Genomic DNA, 21571 nt, shown 5'->3' with positions numbered 1-21571 from the left:
TGGTAACCTGGTTGAAATACGGGAATTTAATTAAGGGTACAGAGGTGGCCATTCCTACTGGGCTGTTTGCCTGTGGCTGAAAAGAAATCCTTCCCTGCAGTTAGCCAAGCGCAGGGGCGGGGGGAGGGGGGCGGAATTGGCCCAGAGCTTTTCACTTTTGGCTAGCAGGGATCTTCCCTGATACCAGACACGCGGTGGGGGGAGGGATAAAGCGATTATCCAGAGAATTGGATGGGGGGGGTTAGTTTGTTTTCTGCTGCTGAAGGTTAACAGGAAAACCGCAGCACTCAACGGGCTTTGCTTGGTATGTGGGAAAGGAGGGCGCAGAAGCCGAAAGACAATGGCTTACCATGGCCGCATGCAAGCCGAATTCTGTTGCCCGGACCTGCGTCTGTGATCTCTAGCAGCAAAGCCACAGGCACTCAATATTAAGAGGCAAAATGCGACCTTGCACAGAAATCACATGTGCTATGTAATGTGAATAGTGTTGGTCACCGTGAAAGAGTATAAGCATTGTTCTGCAAAATGTATCTTTTTAAAAAATTCTCTCCTTTTTTCCCTCCCTCCAGCAGCTGCAAATTCTTCAAGCCTCCCTCCTCCGTCCCAAAGGCTATCTCAGATAAGGCGTCGGAAAAAGAAGACACGAGACGAGATGTTCGCAGAAATCATGGAATCCACCCGCAGTGAAAGAGTTCATCTGAATGAGTGGAAGGACACGGTTTCAAAGTATAGGAAAGAAGTCAGTGAACGTGAGGACAGGAGGGACCAACGTGAGGACAGGAGAGACGCTCGAGATGAGAGGTGGCGGCAGGAAGATCAGAGGAGGAAGGATGCAATGCTGGGGCTGCTGCGTGAGCAAACAGACATGCTCCGGCATCTGGTGACGCTTCAGGAATGGCAGCAGGATAACAGACTGCCGCTGCAGCCCCTGTATAACCCCCCTCCCCATGTTCCATATCCTCCTCACCCAGACGTGTAAGAACGCAGGGGGGAGGCTCCGTACACCCTCCCATTCCACCCCAGTAGACAGCCCAAGCAAAAGGCTGTCATTTTTTTAACCTTTTTTTAGTGGCCTTTTCCTTCCCGCTGATCCTCCTCCCAAACCCCACCCGGGTTCTCTCCCTCTTTTTATAATCAATTAATAAAGAATAAATGATTTTTAAATGATAGTGACTTTATTTCCTTTGAAAGCAAGCTGGGGGAAGGGGAGGGTGGGTTCCTTACAGAGAATGAGTCAATAAAGGGGGTGGGTTTTCATGAAGGAGAAAAACAGAAATTTTCACACTGTAGCCTGGCCAGTCATGAAACTGGTTTTCAAAGCTTCTCTGATGCACAGCGCTTCCTGGTGTGCTCTTCTAATCGCCCTGGTGTCTGGCTGCGCATAATCAGCAGCCAGGCGATTTGCCTCAGCCTCCCACCCCGCCATAAAGGTCTCCCCCTTACTTTCACAGAGATTGTGGAGCACACAGCAAGCAGAAATAACAATGGGGATATTGGTTTGGCTGAGGACTAAGCGAGTCAATAACGATCGCCAGCGACCTTTTAAACGGCCAAATGCACATTCTACCACCATTCTACTCTTGCTCAGCCTGTAGTTGAACAGCTCCTGACTCCTGTCCAGGCTGCCTGTGTATGGCTTCATGAGCCATGGCATTAAGGGGTAAGCTGGGTCCCCAAGAATAACTATTGGCATTTCAACATCCCCAACAGTTATTTTCTGGTCCGGGAAGTAAGTCCCTTGCTGCAGCCGTTTAAACAGAGTAGTGTTCCTGAAGACGCGAGCATCATGAACCCTTCCCGGCCAGCCCACGTTGATGTTGGTGAAACGTCCCTTGTGATCCACAAGTGCTTGCAGCACCATTGAAAAGTACCCCTTGCGGTTTATATACTGGGTACCCTGGTGCTCCGGTGCCAAGATAGGGATATGGGTTCCATCTATCGCCCCACCACAGTTAGGGAATCCCATTGCAGCAAAGCCATCCACTATGACCTGCACATTTCCCATAGCAGCACCTCAGTGATTGCTTTGGCTACTTGCATCACAGCAGCCCCCACAGTAGATTTGCCCACTCCAAATTGATTCCCGACTGACCGATAGCTGTCTGGCGTTGCAAGCTTCCACAGGGCTATCGCCACTCGCTTCTCAACTGTGAGGGCTGCTCTCATCTTGGTATTCTGGCGTTTCAGGGCAGGGGACAGCAAGTCACAAAGTTCCATGAAAGTGCCCTTACGTATGCGAAAGTTTCGTAGCCACTGGGAATCATCCCACACCTGCAACACTATGCGGTCCCACCAGTCTGTGCTGGTTTCCCGGGCCCAGAATCGGCATTCCACGGATAGAACCTGTCCCATTAACAACATGATCTCCAAAGCACCGGGGCCCGCGGTTTGAGAGAATTCTGTGTCCATGTCCATGTCCTCATCACGCTTGTCGCTGCGCTGCCGTCGCCTCCTCGCCTCATTTTTCTGGTCCTGGCTCAGCATAAACTGCACGAGAACGCGCGAGGTGTTTACAATGTTCATGACTGCTGTCTTGAGCTGAGCGGGCTCCATGCTTGCCGTGGTATGGAGTCTGCAGTGTTCACCCAGGAAAAAAGGCGCAAAATGGTTGTCTGCCGTTGCTTTCATGGAGGGAGGGGTGAGGCTGTACCCAGAACCACCTGCGACAATGTTTTTTGCCCCATCAGGCACTGGGATCTCAACCCAGAATTCCAATGGGCGGGGGAGACTGCAGGAACTATGGGATAGCTATGGGATAGCTACCCACAGTGCAACGCTCCGGAAATCAACGCTGGCCCCAGTACATGGACGCACACCGCCGAATTAATGTGCTTAGTGTGGCCGCATACATTCGACTTTATACAATCTGTTTCCAAAATTCGAATTATATAAATTCGGATTAATCCCGTAGTGTAGACATACCCTTTATTACAGGATTGGCTACATGCATTGTTTTTGGTGTGAGATCTAAGGTGCAACTGACCTGGGGTAAGTGACTGCTCCTTTGGCACTGGGAGTAACCTGAATTTTGCTAAAAGTAACAGAGGGTCCTGTGGCACCTAGTCTTAAAGGTGCCACAGGACCCTCTGTTACTTTTTACAGATTCAGACTAACATGGCTACCCCTCTGATACCTGAATTTTGCTGTGATGGTTCATGTAAGGGACATTTCTCACAAAGGTAGGCTCACCTGGGTGGTGAGACAGATCACAGTACCCGAGGGGACTGCCTGTAACTCCACATTAAGGAGGAGGAGTTTACCCTTGATAATTGCTTAGTGAAATCGAAGTACAGCACTCACAGCCTGTTTGGGGGTTGTACCCTGTTTCCTCACAGGCAGCCCTGGGGTTGGTGCTCACACTCCTGTCTCTCTGGAGAACAGCTTGACACACTCATTGGTTGGAAATCTGCCTAAGCCATGCAGCAGCATGGAGCCTACTCTGTACTAAAAGGAACAAACGTCACACTGTTATTTTAATACAGAAATCAGAGCATGACTAATCCTATCCCAGACCTGCACTGAAGGACACAACAAAGGTGAGGAAAGAGTGAGAGCTCCATACTCACTACAGAAGCAGTGAGAAAAGTAATAGTTGGGACCAGTGCAGCAGCTCCGTTCACACCTTCAATATCAAACATCTGGATCTGCCAGGGACATCCACCCAGCCCCACAGTCATGGCTTTTGTGGAGAGTTCAACGCACTGTGGGGGATGTATGTGCTTCTCACATAGATGGGCAATTCCTGAAGGACTCAGAAGCCAGGATCCGTCTAATCTATCCTGAGAATACTTCTGATCCCCATGACTGCCTCATCTAGAGAACCCTTGCCTGTCCTATGTTTTCATCTAGCCTGACAATTCCAGGCCTCTGTATCTCCCAAAGACAGTCCTTTCCAGCTTAAGAAACCCAGGCTCCAACCCCCCCTGAGAGAAACATAATAAAAACACATGAGTGCGACTCTTTGCTAAAGGCCCCTGTCACTCAAAACCCAACTCCCACCTTTCCCCTAATGCCACTTGCTACCCTCTCAAGCAAACTACTACTCCCCAAAAATCCCACTGTATCCCAAAGCAAGCAGCTGCCCCCATTCTGCCATCCCCCATCTCTGGGGAAGCTAGTCTCACCTCCAGTGTCCGGATCATGGAAGTTGGGGTCCAGTCCCTTCTCCAGCAGTCTGCAGACCTTCTCCACATTTAGCATTTGCACGTACTCCATGAACTTCTTCAGATTTGCCTGCAGCCATGACATCCCAGGAAAATACACAACACACAATGTTAACACCCTGTTACTGAAGAAAAAAGCCACTGGGGGGAAACACACCCTTCCTGGAGACCCAAGGTATACTGGAAACAACATCCACCAGAGCCAGTGTGGCACATATTCACTCCCAGCACCTTAAACCAGCCAGAGGGCATACTGCAGATGAGCTACCAGGGACACATTTCCTGCCCCAGAGATTGGGGACAGCTGAAGCATATCATGGAAGCCAGAGCCATTGGGGAAAATAACTATCTCCCCCTGCCCTCCACCCAAGTCCCCAAGACACACCTTTACCCTCCCACTAGATATCTTCTATTCATATACACCATAAATCGAAACATTTACAGCATATAAAACTGTGACACAGACACACTATCAACTGAAGTCTCAGCAGTTACGTGATTTTTAGCAACAACTTCTCCAGCAAGACCACACACTGCTTGAAACCTAAGGTGACATGCCAGCTTCCTGTTAGGCAGAAAAGTCAAGCTGATGCATGTAAAATGTATGGTGGATGGCTTTATTTGTATCTCTTGTTTACACTATGTTGTCCCCTGTCAACATTTTAAAGTGGTGTAATCCATCTATCTGCCTCTTGAACTTAAAGCACTTAAATGAGAGGAGATCAGGCTCCTTGAACATTGACTCTTATTGTGAGATTTTATAACTGGAGTCACTGTCGCTTTTACTCTCCACTTTATAACTGTGCTTTTATTATTGATGTCACTTTCAGCCGTGGGCCTCCCAAATGGGGCCAGCAATTAGACCTGTTCTCAAGGGGGTTGTCTTTTCTCAGCTGCACACAGGTCCTCCTTTTAAGATTGTGGATTTTTTTTCAATTATAATTTTTAGCAAATATATTTATTTAAGCAAATTCCACACAAATGCGTAGGTTCCAGAAGTTGCTGATTTGAGGAGACAGCCCCAAGCAGATAGACAGCAGACCTACATGAGCACAACGGAGCTTGAATATGCTCATTCCCCAAGGGGCTTTAGTTCAGCTTCCCAGATTTGTGTCACAGGAATTTCTTCCTCTGAGACGTGTGTTATCAAACCCTGCAATAGCCAGCTTTCATGGAAGTGTGAAAGGTCTTTGGGGCAGTGCCTATCACAAAAGAAATAATATTAATAATGATCTGGCTAGTATGAGTCTCAGAAAAAAACCCTGTCTACAATGTTCAAGGAAACCACCCCAGAACTCTGCAAGCAAAGACCAAAAGAGCCCTCATGGCTCCACCAGCAATCAGCATCCAGCAGCACCCTCCTTGCTGGGAAGATGGTGGAGGGAAGTCAGCTGGATACAGTCACCAATGCAATAAAGCTTCAAAGTGATCCAGTTTGAAGTGAATCTGCACGGGGCTTTGAACTCAGTTTAAACCAGGATCATATGTGATTTAGCTAGTCAGTGCAGACAGGGCCAAAGGATATCAAAATATTTTTCTAATGCTATGCTGGCACCTACAGCAAGCCCCTAAAACCAGCTGAGAACCAGTCCCAGTTCAGCATGAGAAATAAGTGTCCAGGAAAATGAGACCCTGGGAACATAACATACATCCATTGTTGCTCTCCTTCCCAACAGCCACCACAAGCAAGTGCTGCAGCTCTGAACCTGGGGTAACATTTAAATGCCAGTGAGAGGCCAGGGAAGTGAAGACATATAGAGGATTCAATTTTACAAGACACCAAAACCTGAAGCTTGAAGAAATCAGCGTTGCAGTTGCAGCACATTCTGATACTCTGAATGCCCCTGGCAGAGCAACAGAGCAGGCCACAGACAAAGGCAGGGGAGAGGAATTCCTGGTTTATTAGAAAGTGCTGAACCTGAAGCCTGATCACCTTTCCCTCCAAGTCCAGGTCCCGCCCCAGCTTCCCTGCTTCACAAGAGGCCCCCCATTGTGACATTCTCTGATCATCAGCCAAGGAAAAGCAGCCTATGACAGCAGCTGAAATGAGCACCAAACTGAGCTGAGGAACACAGCAGCTGGCTCACGAGGCCATGACATGAGAAGCAGCTCAGAAAGCAAAGAGGATCCAGGTCAATAGGGCTGGATGGTGCTGGCAAAGGTTACCAGGATATCATGTTCCTCAGTACAAACAGTATGATAGAGTGAGCGCTGCTGGAGAGGAGGACATGGCATCAATTTCTGTATGCCCCAAACCTCCCTGCCTCCTAACAATGGTGAAACACCCCTCAAACCTCACCTGCTCCCCAACATTGGTGAACCATTCCCCAAACATCTCCTCACACCCCAACAGCAAAAGAGAAATAAACCCTCCCAAGCCCCTTCCCAAACATCTTCAGATATTTCCACACTGTTATAATATCCTTCCCACCCACAACTTATCCAAATTGTACTGATTCTGATCACTCTGATAACTCTGATCACCCCAGGCCCACACCCTCCAATTTCAATATATTTCAGTACCTTGCACTAGAACAGGGGTCGGCAACCTTTCAGAGGTGGTGTGCCAAGTCTTCATTTACTCACTCTAATTAAAGGTTTTGCGTGCCAGTAATACATTTTAACGTTTTTAGAAGGTCGCTTTCTATAAGTCTATAATATATAACTAAACTATTGTTGTATATAAAGTAAATAAGGTTTTTAAAAAGGTGTTTAAAAAAGGTTTAAGGTGTTTAAGAAGCTTCATTTAAAATTAAATTAAAATGCAGAGCCCCCCGGACCGGTGTCCAGGACCCAGGCAGTGTGAGCGCCACTGAAAATCAGCTCGTGTGCCGCCTTTGGCACAAGTGACAGAGGTTGCCTACCCCTGCACTAGAACCATCTACCTCTTGTATACACAAATTTGTCTCTAAAGTTTCCCATTGCTGCCCACACTGGGAATGCCCCATAGGAGGAGCACTAGCATAGAAAAGGTGCCAGCCATCACCAGTTTTCTTATCACCATGTCACTAATCCTTCCCAAGGCAATTCTAAATGACCTGGTGGTAAAAACGGTGGTGGTCAGCACCCTGTCACATACACTAGTACTCCTAGTGGTGCTTGCGCCCATGGAGCTGAACTGGTGTTAGCAAGAGTGGGAAATTTGGGAGAAAAAATAGTTAGTGTGGACACAGGCAAAGGGTGTGCAGATGTGGTATGATTCCTCAGGAACCCAAAACTGCATTGGCCATTTTTCTGCCTCATCACACTGCAAACATACTCTCCCCACTCAGTCTCACCTTGCTGCTGCGGCTCTGTGGGCTTCTCCTGCCCATTGAGGACATGTTATTTTGGATTACCTTTTTCCACATGCATTAGCAATAGTTTGAACATTTCCAGGGTCCAATCAGACTTTCCTCTTTTACACTTCATTCCACAGGATGGCAGCACACACACAAAAACAGGACAACAACCCTCCCATTGGAAACCAGTAATCTTCCTGCACAGCTGTCAAGAGGCTGCTTTGTACTCTTCCTGGAGTCTTTGGGAATGCAAGTGTGTCTCTCCACTGTGTCTCTTTCCTCACTAGTCCCAAACAGCTTGAGTCTGCTCTAGTTTCTCCTCCCGGGCAGACTTGATTCTTAAATATTAATGAGAACATGCCAGCTGTATGTTCTTTAATGTCTGGCAAAGGACCCCCAGACACCCTTCCAAACTCTTTCCCTCTGCTTTCTTCTCCCTCTCTCTTTCAACCTGCAACCCAATACAGCTAAGAAAGCTGTCACTACAGACCAGGGTTGAAATCCTGCTTCAGAGAAGTCCCATGGAAAGACAAAACTCCCATTCAGTGGGGAAAGATTTCGCCCCAGGATTCTGCATGATGCAATGTCATCAAATGACAGTTTAATATTCACTTTCATCTCAAACAATGTTGATACACTAAAGAGGAGGGTCTTGCTCCCACCAACTGACCGCAGCAGGATCCAGAACCCAGCATGCTAGCGCTGGATCCAGACTCCTGTGCTCTGAGCACAGCAGGATCGAGAGCCAAGCATGATAGTGCTGCATTCATGCACTTTCGTCCATTCTCCTGTTCACAATCTAGACTCCAACAATTCCATCGTCCCTCTCACTCCCTTTGTTCCCTGATTCTGCTCCCCACCTCAACTACCAGACAATCTCCACGTCATCCTTCAAATCCCTCCTCAGAACCACCTCTTTCTATAATCCCAGAAATGTGCCTTTAATTCGCTATAAACAAGTAAAAATTTTTGTGTTTCAAGAAACCATGGTGCTAATGTGATGCATATTGTACCATCCCCGTTGCCTGTTTGCTTCTTCCTCTACTCCTGGGTCTATATTTTGTCTGTATGTTGTCCATTCAGATTGCATGTGCCCCCAGGCATAGACTTGTCTTACTCTACCCCCGTAAAACACCTTCCATGTACTGGGTGCTATTATATTATGGGTTATTTTCACTCTGTCCACACTCTGGGTTTTTTCCAAAACACAACACACAGTTCCTGCACAAAGAGCTTCCAATCTAAATGCTGACATGAGGCGAAGAGAAGTTGACATGCCGTAAGGAAGAGGAGGGCAGGGTCACAGCAATATCAGCACAAAGGGTTGCAAGTGCCTAAACTGAGTATCTTGGTGGTCTAATTAAAGTTTGATTTATTAATTCAGTAATAGTAGTCATTGACTCATCAGATAATAACCCTCATCCTCTTCACAGAGAAGAATTCATACCGTAGGACACTGGCTACCACACAGAGCCACCAGGTGCAGAGGGAGCAGCTCACTAGCGACGTGTTAAAGGTAGGAATTGTTAAGATCTATGAAAACACCAGCTCCTTTCAGACCCTCACCACAGGCTGCAAAATTCTCAGATGCAGAAGGATTCTTCTCTGGTTGCATCGTGTCCTGTGTTTGGAACAAAAAGTGCAAAACCAAACTCCTGCAGCAGAGCCTGAAGTGCAGCATGAACTGGGGGTTTTGAGGTTCATGATACCATTACACCCACTTTTTTCCTGAATAACTTTGAGATCTGTGCTGGTGACCTTCAGAGCACAGATCAAGATTATCCAGTTTTAACGGGGACAACATATGTCTTGAGAAACCTCTCTCTTCAGAGTAACCTGTTTCTTTTCTACTGAGGAAAGCAAAAAAGATCCAGGAAGCGAACATAGCGTTTTTCCCTAAGGTGTATCCTATCACATTGGACAGGAGTTGGGCCGGGTCAGATACCTGGAGATCAGAGCCCGAGACAGAGACATGCGAGAGGACAAACCAGGAGATAGGCAGGGGAGAGCAGCAACAGGCGCAGGTATTCAAGGGGAAGCAGTCTGAAGCAGGGTGAACCCAGTTGCATGGACAGAATTCTGTTCCTGTGCTGGGTTTAAATAGGAGCTGTGAGTGAACCAATCAGGACCCCCAGCATTCCACCAATCAGCTCCCAGGACTGGGGTCCTCTGTCAGAGTTCAGCTCCTATTCCAACAACAGTTATCAGGTCACCAAGTAGCAGGTTGGGGGTGTACGCGCTCCAAAGCACCTATGTGGGCCAGGGTTCAAGACCCTGATCCCTGACAGATGTTCTATTGGCAGTCACTAGCTGTAATCTGGGAGAATCCATGCTTGCTAAATATAAATGTGGGCAGGGTCTGCTACTGGCCTAGATGGGGAGAGAGCAGGCTGTGTGGGGCAAGACAAGAAGCAGAGGGACAGGGAAGGATTCAAAGTGAATCGTTCTGTTGTGGTCACACATAAAAATACACGTGTTTTTATTAATAAGGCACTTGACAGAAAACAGGGAAATCATTCTTAGTACTCATCTGCTCCTTCACTGGAGAGACAAATTACACACACCAGGCACTACAGCACTCTGGGCTGCTCTGCCAGGTGATTCTTCAATGCAGCTACACGTAACTCCAATTTACTCTCAGAAGTGTTGCTGTTCGAGCATTAATTTTGCAAGTAAAGAATTAAATCTCTCAGATCCTTGGCTCTCTGCTCTGTGAGCCCAGGTCTGCTTCCTAATTGGACTGGGAGTCTTCATGGTCAGAAGAGCTGGTTCATGAAATACTAGTAGTAGGAAACTCCTGGAAAGTTACTTTTTCCATTAGAGAGCAAGAAAGGAATCAGTGAGGGAAGAAGCTGCAGTGCTGCTGGGCAAGGGAACGGCATTCGGACTTTAGATCATGCCGAAGACGTTTATTTACTTACATACTAATTTGAAACAAGATGCAGCAGTGAACGTAACAAAGAACAGGGATGAGGGTTACAATATGAAGATCACTTGATTGCATTGGTTAGTCACACAACTTGCTGGTTCAGAACCATTTGATTATTGACGGTTACTCAACACTCCCCATTATAAGACCCTGTTTTCAGTTACTTATAATTTCACCAGCTTTACCCATTTGGAATGAAGTTTTCCATGCCAGGTGCCTGCCTCAAGCTGAACTGGGAGGGTGGTGTTTAGCTAAAACACACCAGCTCTTTCTGAGAATGATGTTGGGGGAAAATATATAGTTTTAGCCATGTTAAAAAAGCCTCTTACAATCGTTTCTCTGAGAACATCCACCAGCCCCATGCTTTGGAGCAAAGAGATGAAATTTGGGGTGGTTTTTGTGTCAAGGATGTGCCTTTTGCTGTCTCCATGACAAGTCACCCAAGTGTGCCCAAGTTATAAGCCTCTGAAAAAAATCACAATTTGCACAGTCTCAGTAGAGATTTGTTAATTTGGCAGCTAAATTCTCTGAAGATTTTGCCTGCACTGAGCATGCTCCATCCTCTCACAGCTCCTATGTGCTGACCTTGGGTGGAGGAGCTGAGATGGACTTTCTAGGCAATTGCTGGTTCAGGCCACTCTGGGCTGCTATAGCACTGGGCAGAGAACTGAGAGCAGAAGGCTGTCTTTCCTCCGTGTTCTCTCTGCTAGCACCAGACAGTGGGGAGAAGGAAAGAAGCAGCCTGATTCTAAAGCAGACAGATGAGAACAGGGGCAGGAGCTTGGAGGGGAGGGGGGGTTAGTAGCTGGAGGAGGGGAAGGGGAGGAGCAGAGGGGGGCAGAATATACGAGATGGGGGTAGGAATAAAGGAGGAGAGAGGCAGGAGAAAAGGGAGGGGGAGCAGGGCAAGAGCTAGGGATAGGGACGATAGGAGTGGCAGGGAAAACGGGTACGAGCTGGGCATGGGAGTGAAGACAGGAGCTGAGGGAAGCTGGAGGAGGAATCAGGCATGGAGTGCACAGGGGCAGGATGTGGGACAGGAGCAGCCTGATAGGGAGAGCCTGGGGGTGGACAGGGACAGAGGGTCTGTAGCCACTAGAGAATGCTCCCTTACCAAAGGCTCTAGTGCATTCAGTTTTTCTTGAGTTTCAGCATTCCTTTGCTGTCTAGCAAATACCTGGGAAACTGGCAAAATATCTCTCAGTGGCAGGTCCACAGAGATGATAACAATGTGCTTCTGCTACCAGTTATTCTGTTAGCTAAATTTCAGAGTGGTAGCCATGTTAGTCTGTATCAGCAAAAACGAGGAGTCCTTGTGGCACCTATAGAGACCTGTGCTGTGGCTGCAAAGATCCCCATCCCGCTCATAACCCACATGGAGGGCCAGTATGGCTCCATCTGGTGGGAATTTTTTATTTTAAAATTTGACATTTAAAAATATAAAACAAAAATTGCATCCTAGGAAACTACATTAAAAGCAAGTTAAGGTGGCAAGGTCCAGCCCTCAAAAGTTAGGAAATGCCAGAATTCAGGTTGCCTGGGCAGATGTTTGTAAGAGAAGTAACCTCCATTTCTGTGTGTATTCCACATGTGGGTGATTGACAATCAATATTCAGAGGTGGGTGCAAGGAAACCGGCAATAAAAATGAGTGCAGTAGCGCATATCCCACTGCCGCATCCACTGCAGAGGCCTGGACTAGAGCATAATACCTAGCAAGCATATGTATGGAGCTCCACGTGGCTGCTCTGCATTTGTCCTGCACTGGGACCTCCTACAGGGATGCTACCATAGCAGCCTGCGCTCTCGTAGAGTGGGCTGTTATACCACCGGGAGGTGGGATGCAAGCCAATTTGTAGCCAGAATCCCAGTTAGAAATCCTCTGAGATGATATAGCTTGACAACAGGATCTCTCTGCTATTGCGAAGAAGAGTCTTGGAGACTTCCTGGTGGGCTTGATTGTTTGCAGGTAAAAGGCCACTCTATGCCTCACGTGGAGGGAGTGAAGTCTCTTCAGACAAAGCGCTGGGTTTTGAGAAAAGAAAAGGCAAGTGAATACACTGGTTAAGGTGGAATTCGGAGATAGCCTTGGGTAGAAATTTAGGTTGAAGGCAAAGGGGTTCTTTGTCCTTGTGAAATACCCTAAAGGAGGAGTCCGTCATGAGGGCTGCCAGTTCATTGACCCTCCTGGCTGAAGTGATGGCCCTTGAAATGCCACCATCATGGATAGGTGGGTCATGGAACATATTGCTAAGGGTTCAAACGGAGGACCAACAAGTTTTGACAACACAAGGTTATGCTCCCATAATGGTGTTAATTTAATAACTGACTGCCTCCAGACAGAGCAGGAGAGATCTTGCTTTTCCCTGTTTATGTAGACCACAGTGGAGATATTGTCCAGTATCACTTGGATGTGGAAGGAGCAAATGAGTAGGAGGAAGGCCTTGCATGCAAGATGGACTGCCCACAGCTCCAGGATGTTGATATGTAGTCTGGCCTCCCGTGGGGTCCAGGAACCCCTGCAGTGTGACTGTTCAGGTGGGCGCCCACTCCAGAAGGGACGCATGTGTTACAATGGTGACAGTGGGAGCGGGAAGGGAGAAGGGAACTTATACCACCAAGTGAAGGAGGCAATGATTCTGGTGGGAACGGCCACCCTGGAGCTGATATGGTGTATACTGGTGAGCAGACTGAACTGAGCCAGGCCTGCAGGCAACATAGATGAAGCCTGGCAAAGGGTGTCGCATAAGTACACGTTGCCATGTGACCTAGCAGTGATTTCCTGCAGACCGAGGACTATCAAAGAAATTAGGCTGCACATTGTTTGAAACCTTTCTACAGGCAGGAAAGCTCTTGCGCAAACAGAGTCCAGCGTTGCCCCTGTAAAGTTTATTGTCCTTGTGGGGGATTAAAAGAACTTGTCCCGTTCAGCAAACCCTTATAGCTGCAAGATTTTAAAAGAGGAATTAAATAGCCAACCTGACCTCCTGTCAAAAGCGACCTACCAGGAGCCAGTCATTGAGCCACGGAAAGATCGTGTGGCCCTGACGTGTCATCTGGGTGCAACAGAGAAAACTTTTGTAAACACTCTGGGTGCCATTTCTAGTCCGAAGGGGAGGACTCAGAATTGGAAGTGCTCCCAGCCCAGCATAAACGATAGGAAATTCCTGTGGGAAATATGCATCTTTCACGTCAAGAGCCTCGAACCATTCAAGAAGGGATTATTGATGACAACGTAACCATCCTGAATTTCTGAATGAAGATGTTGAGTTGTTGAAGATCTGGAATGGGTCTCCACCTACTGTCTTTTTTGGGGACCAGGACATATGGAACTAGAACCCTCTTCCTTGATACTGAGGCAGGATGCGCTCTGTTGATCCTTGTGCAATAGGGATTTTGCTTCCTGATGAAGCATCACCTCAAAAGGGGACCAGGAAGTGGGTTTGTGAGGAGGGAGGGAGGGAGAGGAATTCTATGCAGTATCCCTGATGGACAATCTCCAAGACCCAACTGTCCATCATGATTAGCTCCCAGTTGTGGGTGAACAGAGTGAGACAGCCTCCAAAGGTGACAGAAGAAGGGGCAGGTAGCATCAGAGACGGCAAATAGGTCTCAACTAAAACATCAAAAGTGGTTGCTAGCAGTGGGCTGGGAATGGGTCGCAGATGTGGTGGTAGAGGGGGTGAAAAAGCAGGGTCTCTGAGTCTTCTTTTTGCTTGTGTGGAGGCTCAGCAGGACACTGGTAGTAGAACAAAGGAGGAGGAGGCGGACGAGGAGGCTGTCTTAGACTCATAGACTCATAGACTCTAAGGTCAGAAGGGACCATTATGATCATCTAGTCTGACCTCCCACATGATGCGGGCCACAAAAGCTGACCCACCCATTCCTGGAAGAATTCTCTCCCTTGACTCAGCTGTTGAAGTCCCCAAATCATGATTTAAAGACTTCAAATCGCTGAGAATTCTCCTGCAAGCGACCCCTGCCCCATGCTGCGGAGGAAGGCGAAAAACCTCCAGGGCCTCTGCCAATCTACCCTGGAGGAAAATTCCTTCCCGACCCCAAATATGGCGATCAGCTGAACCCCGAGCATGTGGGCAAGATTCTCTAGCCAGACCCTCTGGAAAAAGTTCTCTGTAGTAACTTTTAATATCCCATCATTGACCATTGTTACTAATTACCAGCGATGGCACGTTATTGACCTATTGACTAAAATCACTTTATCCCATCAAACCATCCCCTCCATAAACTTATCAAGCTTAATCTTAAAGCCAGAGAGGTCTTTCGCCCCAACTGTTTCCCTCAGAAGGCTGTTCCAAAACTTCACCCCTCTGATGGTTAGAAACCTTCATCTAATTTCAAGCCTAAACTTCCCGGCGGCCAGTTTATATCCATTCGTTCTCGTGTCCACATTAGTACTGAGCTGAAATAATTCCTCTCCCTCTCTGGTATTGATCCCTCTGATATATTTAAAGAGAGCAATCATATCCCCCCTCACCCTTCTTTTGGTTAAGGTAAACAAACCGAGCTCCTCGAGTCTCCTTTCATAGGACAGATTTTCCATTCCTCGGATCATCCTAGTGGCCCTTCTCTGTACCTGTTCCAGTTTGATTTCATCCTTTTTAAACATGGGAGACCAGAACTGCACACAGTACTCCAAATGAGGTCTCACCAGTGCCTTGTATAACGGAACCAGCACCTCCTTATCCCTACTAGAAATACCTCGCCTAATGCATCCCAAGACTGCATTAGCTTTTTTCACGGCCATGTCACATTGCCGACTCATAGTCATCCTGCGATCAACCAGGACTCCGAGGTCCTTCTCCTCTTCCGTTACTTCCAACTGATGCGTCCCCAGCTCATAACTAAAATTCTTGTTAGTTATCCCTAAATGCATAACCTTACACTTCTCACTATTAAATTTCATCCTATTATTATTACTCCAGTTTACAAGGTCATCCAAATCTCCCTGCAGGATATCCCGATCCTTCTCCGAATTGGCAATACCTCCCAACTTTGTGTCATCTGCAAACTTTATCAGCCCACTCCTACATTTGGTTCCGAGGTCAGTAATGAATAGATTAAATAAAATCGGACCCAAAACCGAACCTTGAGGAACTCCACTGGTAACCTCCCTCCAACCTGACAGTTCACCTTTCAGTATGACCCGCTGCAGTCTCCCCTTTAACCAGTTCTTTATCCACCTCTGGATTTTCATTGGTTGAAAGGTTTGGTGCATCCTCCTTGGGCTGGTGTGTAGATCCCCAGGGAGCAAAGAGTAGACTTTGAATCCTTTAACGAGTGGAGAAAGTCATCAGTCTTCTGGTTAAAGTTGCTGGACTCATCAAAGGGAAGGTCTTGGATAGCATTTTGCACCTCCCTGGGGGAGTCCAAGGATTGCAAATCCCACCTCATTACAATACCTATGGCCAAGTCTCTGGATGCTGTACCTGCTACATCAACTGCAGCCCGAAGGGCCATTTTTGCCACCAGTCTGAACCTCCTCTAAACGGGAGAGGAACTGGGTACTGTCCTCAGCAGAAAGTTTCTCTTAAGAGGCCGCCAGCCTGTAGTAGTTATTAAAGTCCTAGTTGGCTAGCAGGGCCTGGTAATTGGCAATGAGGAACTGCAACCTGCAGAGGAGAAGACCTTTCTCCCCAGAGGTCAAGTCTCTTGGAGCCCTTGTCTGATGAGGTAGGCCACAGGTATTGTGACCTATTTCATTTCATAGCAGACTGTACCACTAGAGAGCTGGGAGCAGGGTGAGAGAAGAGAAATTCAGCTCCCTTTGCTAGAACAAAATAGCACCTCTCAGTCCTCTGGGGTGTGGGGGTGCAGGACGCTGGGGTGTGCCAGACCCATCTCACCAGTTTCATTATGGCCTCATTAACTGAAAGGGCTACCTTACTTGGGCCCTGAGGCTGCAGAATGTCCAACAGTCAGTGGTGTGGATCTTGGATTTCCTCCAGAGACATAAGGAGATCGTTAGCCACTCTTCGTAATAAGTCCTAGTATTGCTTGTAGTCATCTGGTGGGGATAAGGAGGAAGGAGAGACCGTCTCATCTGGGGAAGAGGACGCAATTCCGATCAGAATCGTTGGTACCTATAGCTCCAGGTCAACCTCCACCTCATCCTCATACGCCGATGGAACAGGCTGTTGACATATGGGAGAAGAATGAGAAAGACTCCTGGGTGGGTCCCGGACATCTGGTATAGGGATCCCACAGCCCCCAATAAGGCCATAAAGAGGGGCCAACCATTTGAGAGGGAACCCATGGCATGGAAAACCATCAGTCCCTAGGGAGGTCATGTCCATAAGGGTAGCGACTGTAAGTCCTGGATTGCCTATCCAGGTTTGGCTTTCTCTATGGCAATGAAGGAGGGACGGCTCATCAGATTGATCCAATGTCAGTACCGAGGTGATCCTGCCTGGCAGTTGTAAGTGAAATGGTTCCTGGGAAATTGAAGTAGCATGATCTTCTGGTGTAGTAATGTCCCTCAGGAGGGCTTTGCCAGAGAAGAGGGGAGGCTGCAGGCGGAAAAGGAAGATAGCCTCTGATGCCATGTAGATCTTTGTGCCCCCCAATGTGCGAAGGGTTTCAATGGCTGGCACCAAAAGTACCGGAGCATCTTTAGTCATAGTGCATTCCTTGGCAGATGAGTTGGTACCATAGTGTCCGGAGCCACACTCATTGATGGGACCAGCAGATGACGGTCCTTATGCTTCGGTACTCAAATCACCAACGGAACCAGTGGATCCTTCTTCCTGTGCGTTTTACTTTCCAGTCTGGGTTTATCTTTGCAGAACCAGTTCCTTAATGTATGTGTGTAAGGGCTCGCCCAAGCTCGATGGGCTTGGGGAAGGAGTGCATCTCTTATGGACAGTCCTTGCTAGAGAACTCTCCTTGTGCCCATGAGAGCGTCCCTTGCCTTCAAGAGAGGCTCTGGAGGAGGCTTAAAAACCAAAGGATCTGCTCCTAAGCACATGATCAGAGTGGCACTGTTTGTTTGGTGAGGTTCATGTACAGGGAGGTCTCCCTGGCCCATATCGGAGAGGAGCCTCATGGTCTTCTGTATTTAATGTTTTCCAAGGTGAAGCTCATGGGCTTTGCAAGTTCTCGCTGGAAATGAACAACAAATGTTGTACTTCATTGAAATATGTGTCTGACCCAGAGAGTAGAGGCAGCTTTGGTGTTCATCGCTGACAGAGAAGGATCTAGGGCAGGAGACGTAGTTTTTGAAGCCCATGACTCTGGGCATCATTCCCAACTGCAGGGAGGCAATTCCCGGTCCAATGAAACAAACTACACTAACTATACTAAAAACTAACTGTACTGGGCTAAAAGAATAACTATTTACAATCTTATTTACAGGATTTTCTGACAGGTTGAAGCAAGAGTGGACTCTGGATCCCAACTCAGATCATGCAGCAGTAAGAAAGAACTTAGGGGGCGTCGACCCGTACTGTTTTTTCTACCCTCACTTGGGAGTACGAGGAGGTCTACTGTGTGTGTGCGGGCCAATGGACACTGCTTGCTAAAATCTCCGGACTCTGGCACATGGTGTGCATGCGTACCTATTTGTGGAATACACATAGAGATCAGCACTCGAAGAAGGTTGGATTATAAAATGTTTGCATGTTCTCTAGGTCTTCATAAGCCTTGGCCTGCTATACAATAGGTTAATTTGCTCAAACTCAAACTGGTAACTGTGATAATAAGGCCTAACTTGAGGGGATCAATTGCTAAGTCTTAGGAGGTTTGGACTTGTAACAATAACTTCTGCCACACAACAGGTAACCCTGACTCATGACAAAAAATCAGGTCCAAGAAATAAAGTTCAGCCTCTTCCTAGAACTCTTGGGTGTCACAACTTTATTACATGATGTTGGAAATCTGGAAAAAGAAATCAGAGAAGATTAAATTCTCTAGACTGCTATATGTGGATTCCAGATGCACTGGAATTCTACAATACAGAGAACGGGAAACTGCTAGACAAAGTCATTCAAAAATTGCAAGAATACTGTGATTCTGTCAAAAATATCACTTGGAAAAAAGTACATTTTCTCTACAAGAAGTCAACAAAGCTAAATGAGATTCCTGATCACACTCGGTATAAGGCTGGTGCAGATCTATTTGAATGGAACGGTAAAGTTACTTATCAGTGAACCACCATTTTTTTAATGGAGCTGTTGGACACTGTAAATTGCAGTTTTCTTGCCATGAGATTCCACATGAGTTAAGATGCAGGTTATCTTGCACCTTCCTATGACGCGTCTGGTTCTGACTGCTGTTGGAAACCGGATACTGGACTAGATAGACCATAAGTCTGATCCAGTCTGTACGCAGCTATAATATATAATGCCCTTAAAAAGTCACAACTGACTCATTTTGACAATTCTTTTCACTATATGACTTCAAGCACACCATAACAAGTCTGTAGTATAGACAGTCGAATGGAATACCAAAAAGTCAGAACAAACAGAATTTCATTTAAATATGCCTTGGCAGCATCAAGAGATCCATGTTTAGAACTTTTAGAATAACACAACAGTACTCACAAGTCTTTATTGGAAACACTGGTACAGAGACACATGGCAGAAGAACAAATACCTTAGGGCCAAGATCTAGCAAGTCCCTTCAGGGACAGACAATTAACCCTGATGTAATTACAAAAGAATTATGCACCAGAAAACAGAAGAGAGATGACAAGAATGCCAAACAGTTAATCCCATTCCACATGGGAGAGAATGCTAAACCCCAAACAGGAAGCATCTGGCAGCCTACCGAGTAAACAGCTATACCCTTCTCACCAACCTACACCACAACTACCCCTGAGCGTCAGTCCTAAAGGAGGAATGGACGACATCTAAATGAAACGAAGGAAGATGCTGGCTTTGTTCCTCGAAGGCATTCAAAATGCTATAGAAGAAGTGTTCATGAATTAACAGAAGTAGAACATCCCCACCCAGTCATAGACAATTGAGTAGCGGCACATGCAGGCTCCAATTGGCAGACTCACCTCAGTGGCTGAACAGACCACAGCAGAAGGAACTGTTCTGGAAATAAGAAAGGGCTATGAGATCAGAAGCCAGAGATTCAAAGATGGTATTTGTCAACATATCTCCAATAAAAGGAAGAATAATCCTCTCATCTGTCAGGGAGTTCAGGTCATCTAACATGACTTCTCCTTTTGCTAATTGCCTGTATTCATCTGTGATTGTTGTTTTTGACCAGCATGTTTGACAAGCTTGTACTCAACTTAATGGCATTCTCTGACTGTCTGCTATATCTTTGTACCATGATAACTTTTGAATGCCGCATCTGATCAATTCCAACGTTTCAGGGAATGTTCTAGGCATCAATGTCCAGATCCCTATTGATTTGGGGGGAAATCAAAAACCAAATGTGGAAAATGGAGGAACATAAGCCCTGGCAGCTATTTAGCACATCCACCCCTTCAAGTTCCTCTGCAATTCTCTATATATCAAACAACTGGTTGGTGGTACCCTTTAATGCCTTGCAGAATAACAACACACCTATTTCATCTCTGCTTATCCTCTCAATAGAGTTTAGCAAGCTGGCACAGAAAGAAGAATGGGGGGGGCATATGGGGAAGAGGGAAATGGGGACACTCGCACAGTCCCTGGTGGAGGGGAGGAGAGAAGGGAGCCTACAGAACCCCAAGCAGAAAGGGAAAGGTGAGAATGTGGGGAGGGAATGCAGAATCCCTGGTGGGGGGAGAAAGGGGAAATTTGAAAGAGGTGGAGTAAGGAAAGGGAGCAGCAGTCAGAACCCCTGGTGGGGATGGAGATTGGAGGACCCGGTTATTGAAAGGATGCACACACAGAGCCCCTGCCACGAAGGGGGAATGGGGTCCTGGCAATGAGGAAAGGAAGGCCACCCAGAGCTTCTGGTGTGGGGGAGGGAGGTGGAAATGGGTGATCATGGAATATATACATTTTCAGGGTTGGAAGGGACCTCAGGAGGTCATCTAGTCCAAAAGCAGGACCAATCCCCGGACAGATCAGATTTTTGCCCCCAATCCCTAAATGGTCCCCACAAGGATTGAACTCACAACTCTAGGCTTAGCAGGCCAATGCTCAAACCACTGAGCTATCCCTCCAATGGGTAACTAGGGGATGCTAGTATAGTGGGAAAGGTTAATGGGGTGCATGGAGTCAAATGGGTGGAATGGGGCACACACAAAGCCCCTGCAATCCTGGAATGGGGTGGATGGGTGGAGAATTGCAAGGAGTCCCTGAAGTGAAGGGGGATGAGAAGGTGGCACCCAGGATGCTTATGAGGGGAGGTGGAACCCCCTAGTTTATTTCTATTTGATTTTTTTAAGGGAAGACTCAACAGTAGTCACTGCAGTCAGGGCATACTCTTCTTGGCCACAAGATGAGAGTATAACCTTGTGTAACCCAGACCTCTGTCACACAACAGGGACCAGGAAACAGAACAATCTCTTCCCAGCATGCCTCTATTGCATCCTTGGTACCAAACTTCATCATTCATGGTTAGGCAGCTGATGCAATAAGTCCATTCCCCAGCATGCTGCCCAGAACTGCCTCACTGCTTCCTTGTGCTCCCCCATCTGCCTTGTCTCCACCTGTTGTCTTTTCTCTGAGACTTGCACCGTAAGCTCTTTGATTTTGTTCTGTGTTACTACAGCACTTAGCACAATGGGGGCCTGGTCCATGACTGGTACCCCTAGGCGCTTCTGCAATACAAATTTTATATTTATATAGACTATATATATAGTCAGCTGAGCTCCCCTCTACCACACACAACTTTGGCTCGCTCTCCATGGAAGGCAGGGAGGTGCCCACAGACACCCTGGTACCCAGGGACTCTCTGGTAGGCAAACAGACAAGACATCGGAAGCCTCTCCACTTTGAGGACTCCAGCTCAGGTACATGCTGCTGGTGTAGCACCGACAGAGCCCGGTCATCAGTGGGCGGGATCAAATCTGGGACCTCTGGAGCTAAATACATGAGCCTCTACTACATGAGCTAAAAGCCACATAGCTCTTAGCGAAGGCTGTAGCAGACTCATTAATCTCTAAGTGGTTTCGATGCCACTAGAGGGGACAGAACACCACACCCAGGAGGTGTGTGTGTTACACTGGTACACTGAGGCAGTCAGTAATTCAGCGGAAGTTTCAAACGTGCTTGAGAGTAACAGGTGAAGGCTGACA

At 47.2% G+C, this 21571-nt stretch overlaps 1 protein-coding gene across 15 annotated transcripts in view; it reads right to left on the bottom strand.

The window, feature by feature from the left end:
- SHANK3 (SH3 and multiple ankyrin repeat domains 3) overlaps positions 1-21571 on the bottom strand; it is a 703681-nt gene that overhangs the window by 496065 nt on the left and 186045 nt on the right. For all 15 annotated transcript variants that reach the window (XR_010600169.1, XM_065589968.1, XM_065590128.1 and 12 more), the window contains one exon: positions 4125-4233. Coding sequence is in view for 14 of the 15 variants with exons in the window: in XM_065589968.1 (XP_065446040.1) it covers positions 4125-4233 (109 nt within the window). In the remaining variant the exon portion in view is untranslated. The remainder of the gene's footprint in view (positions 1-4124; positions 4234-21571) is intronic.

Source organism: Chrysemys picta, chromosome 1 (assembly GCF_011386835.1).
Source record: "Chrysemys picta bellii isolate R12L10 chromosome 1, ASM1138683v2, whole genome shotgun sequence".
Classification (NCBI taxonomy): Eukaryota; Metazoa; Chordata; order Testudines; family Emydidae; genus Chrysemys; species Chrysemys picta.
Note: the sequence above shows the minus strand (reverse complement) of the source record. Positions and strands in the feature narration are given on the sequence as shown.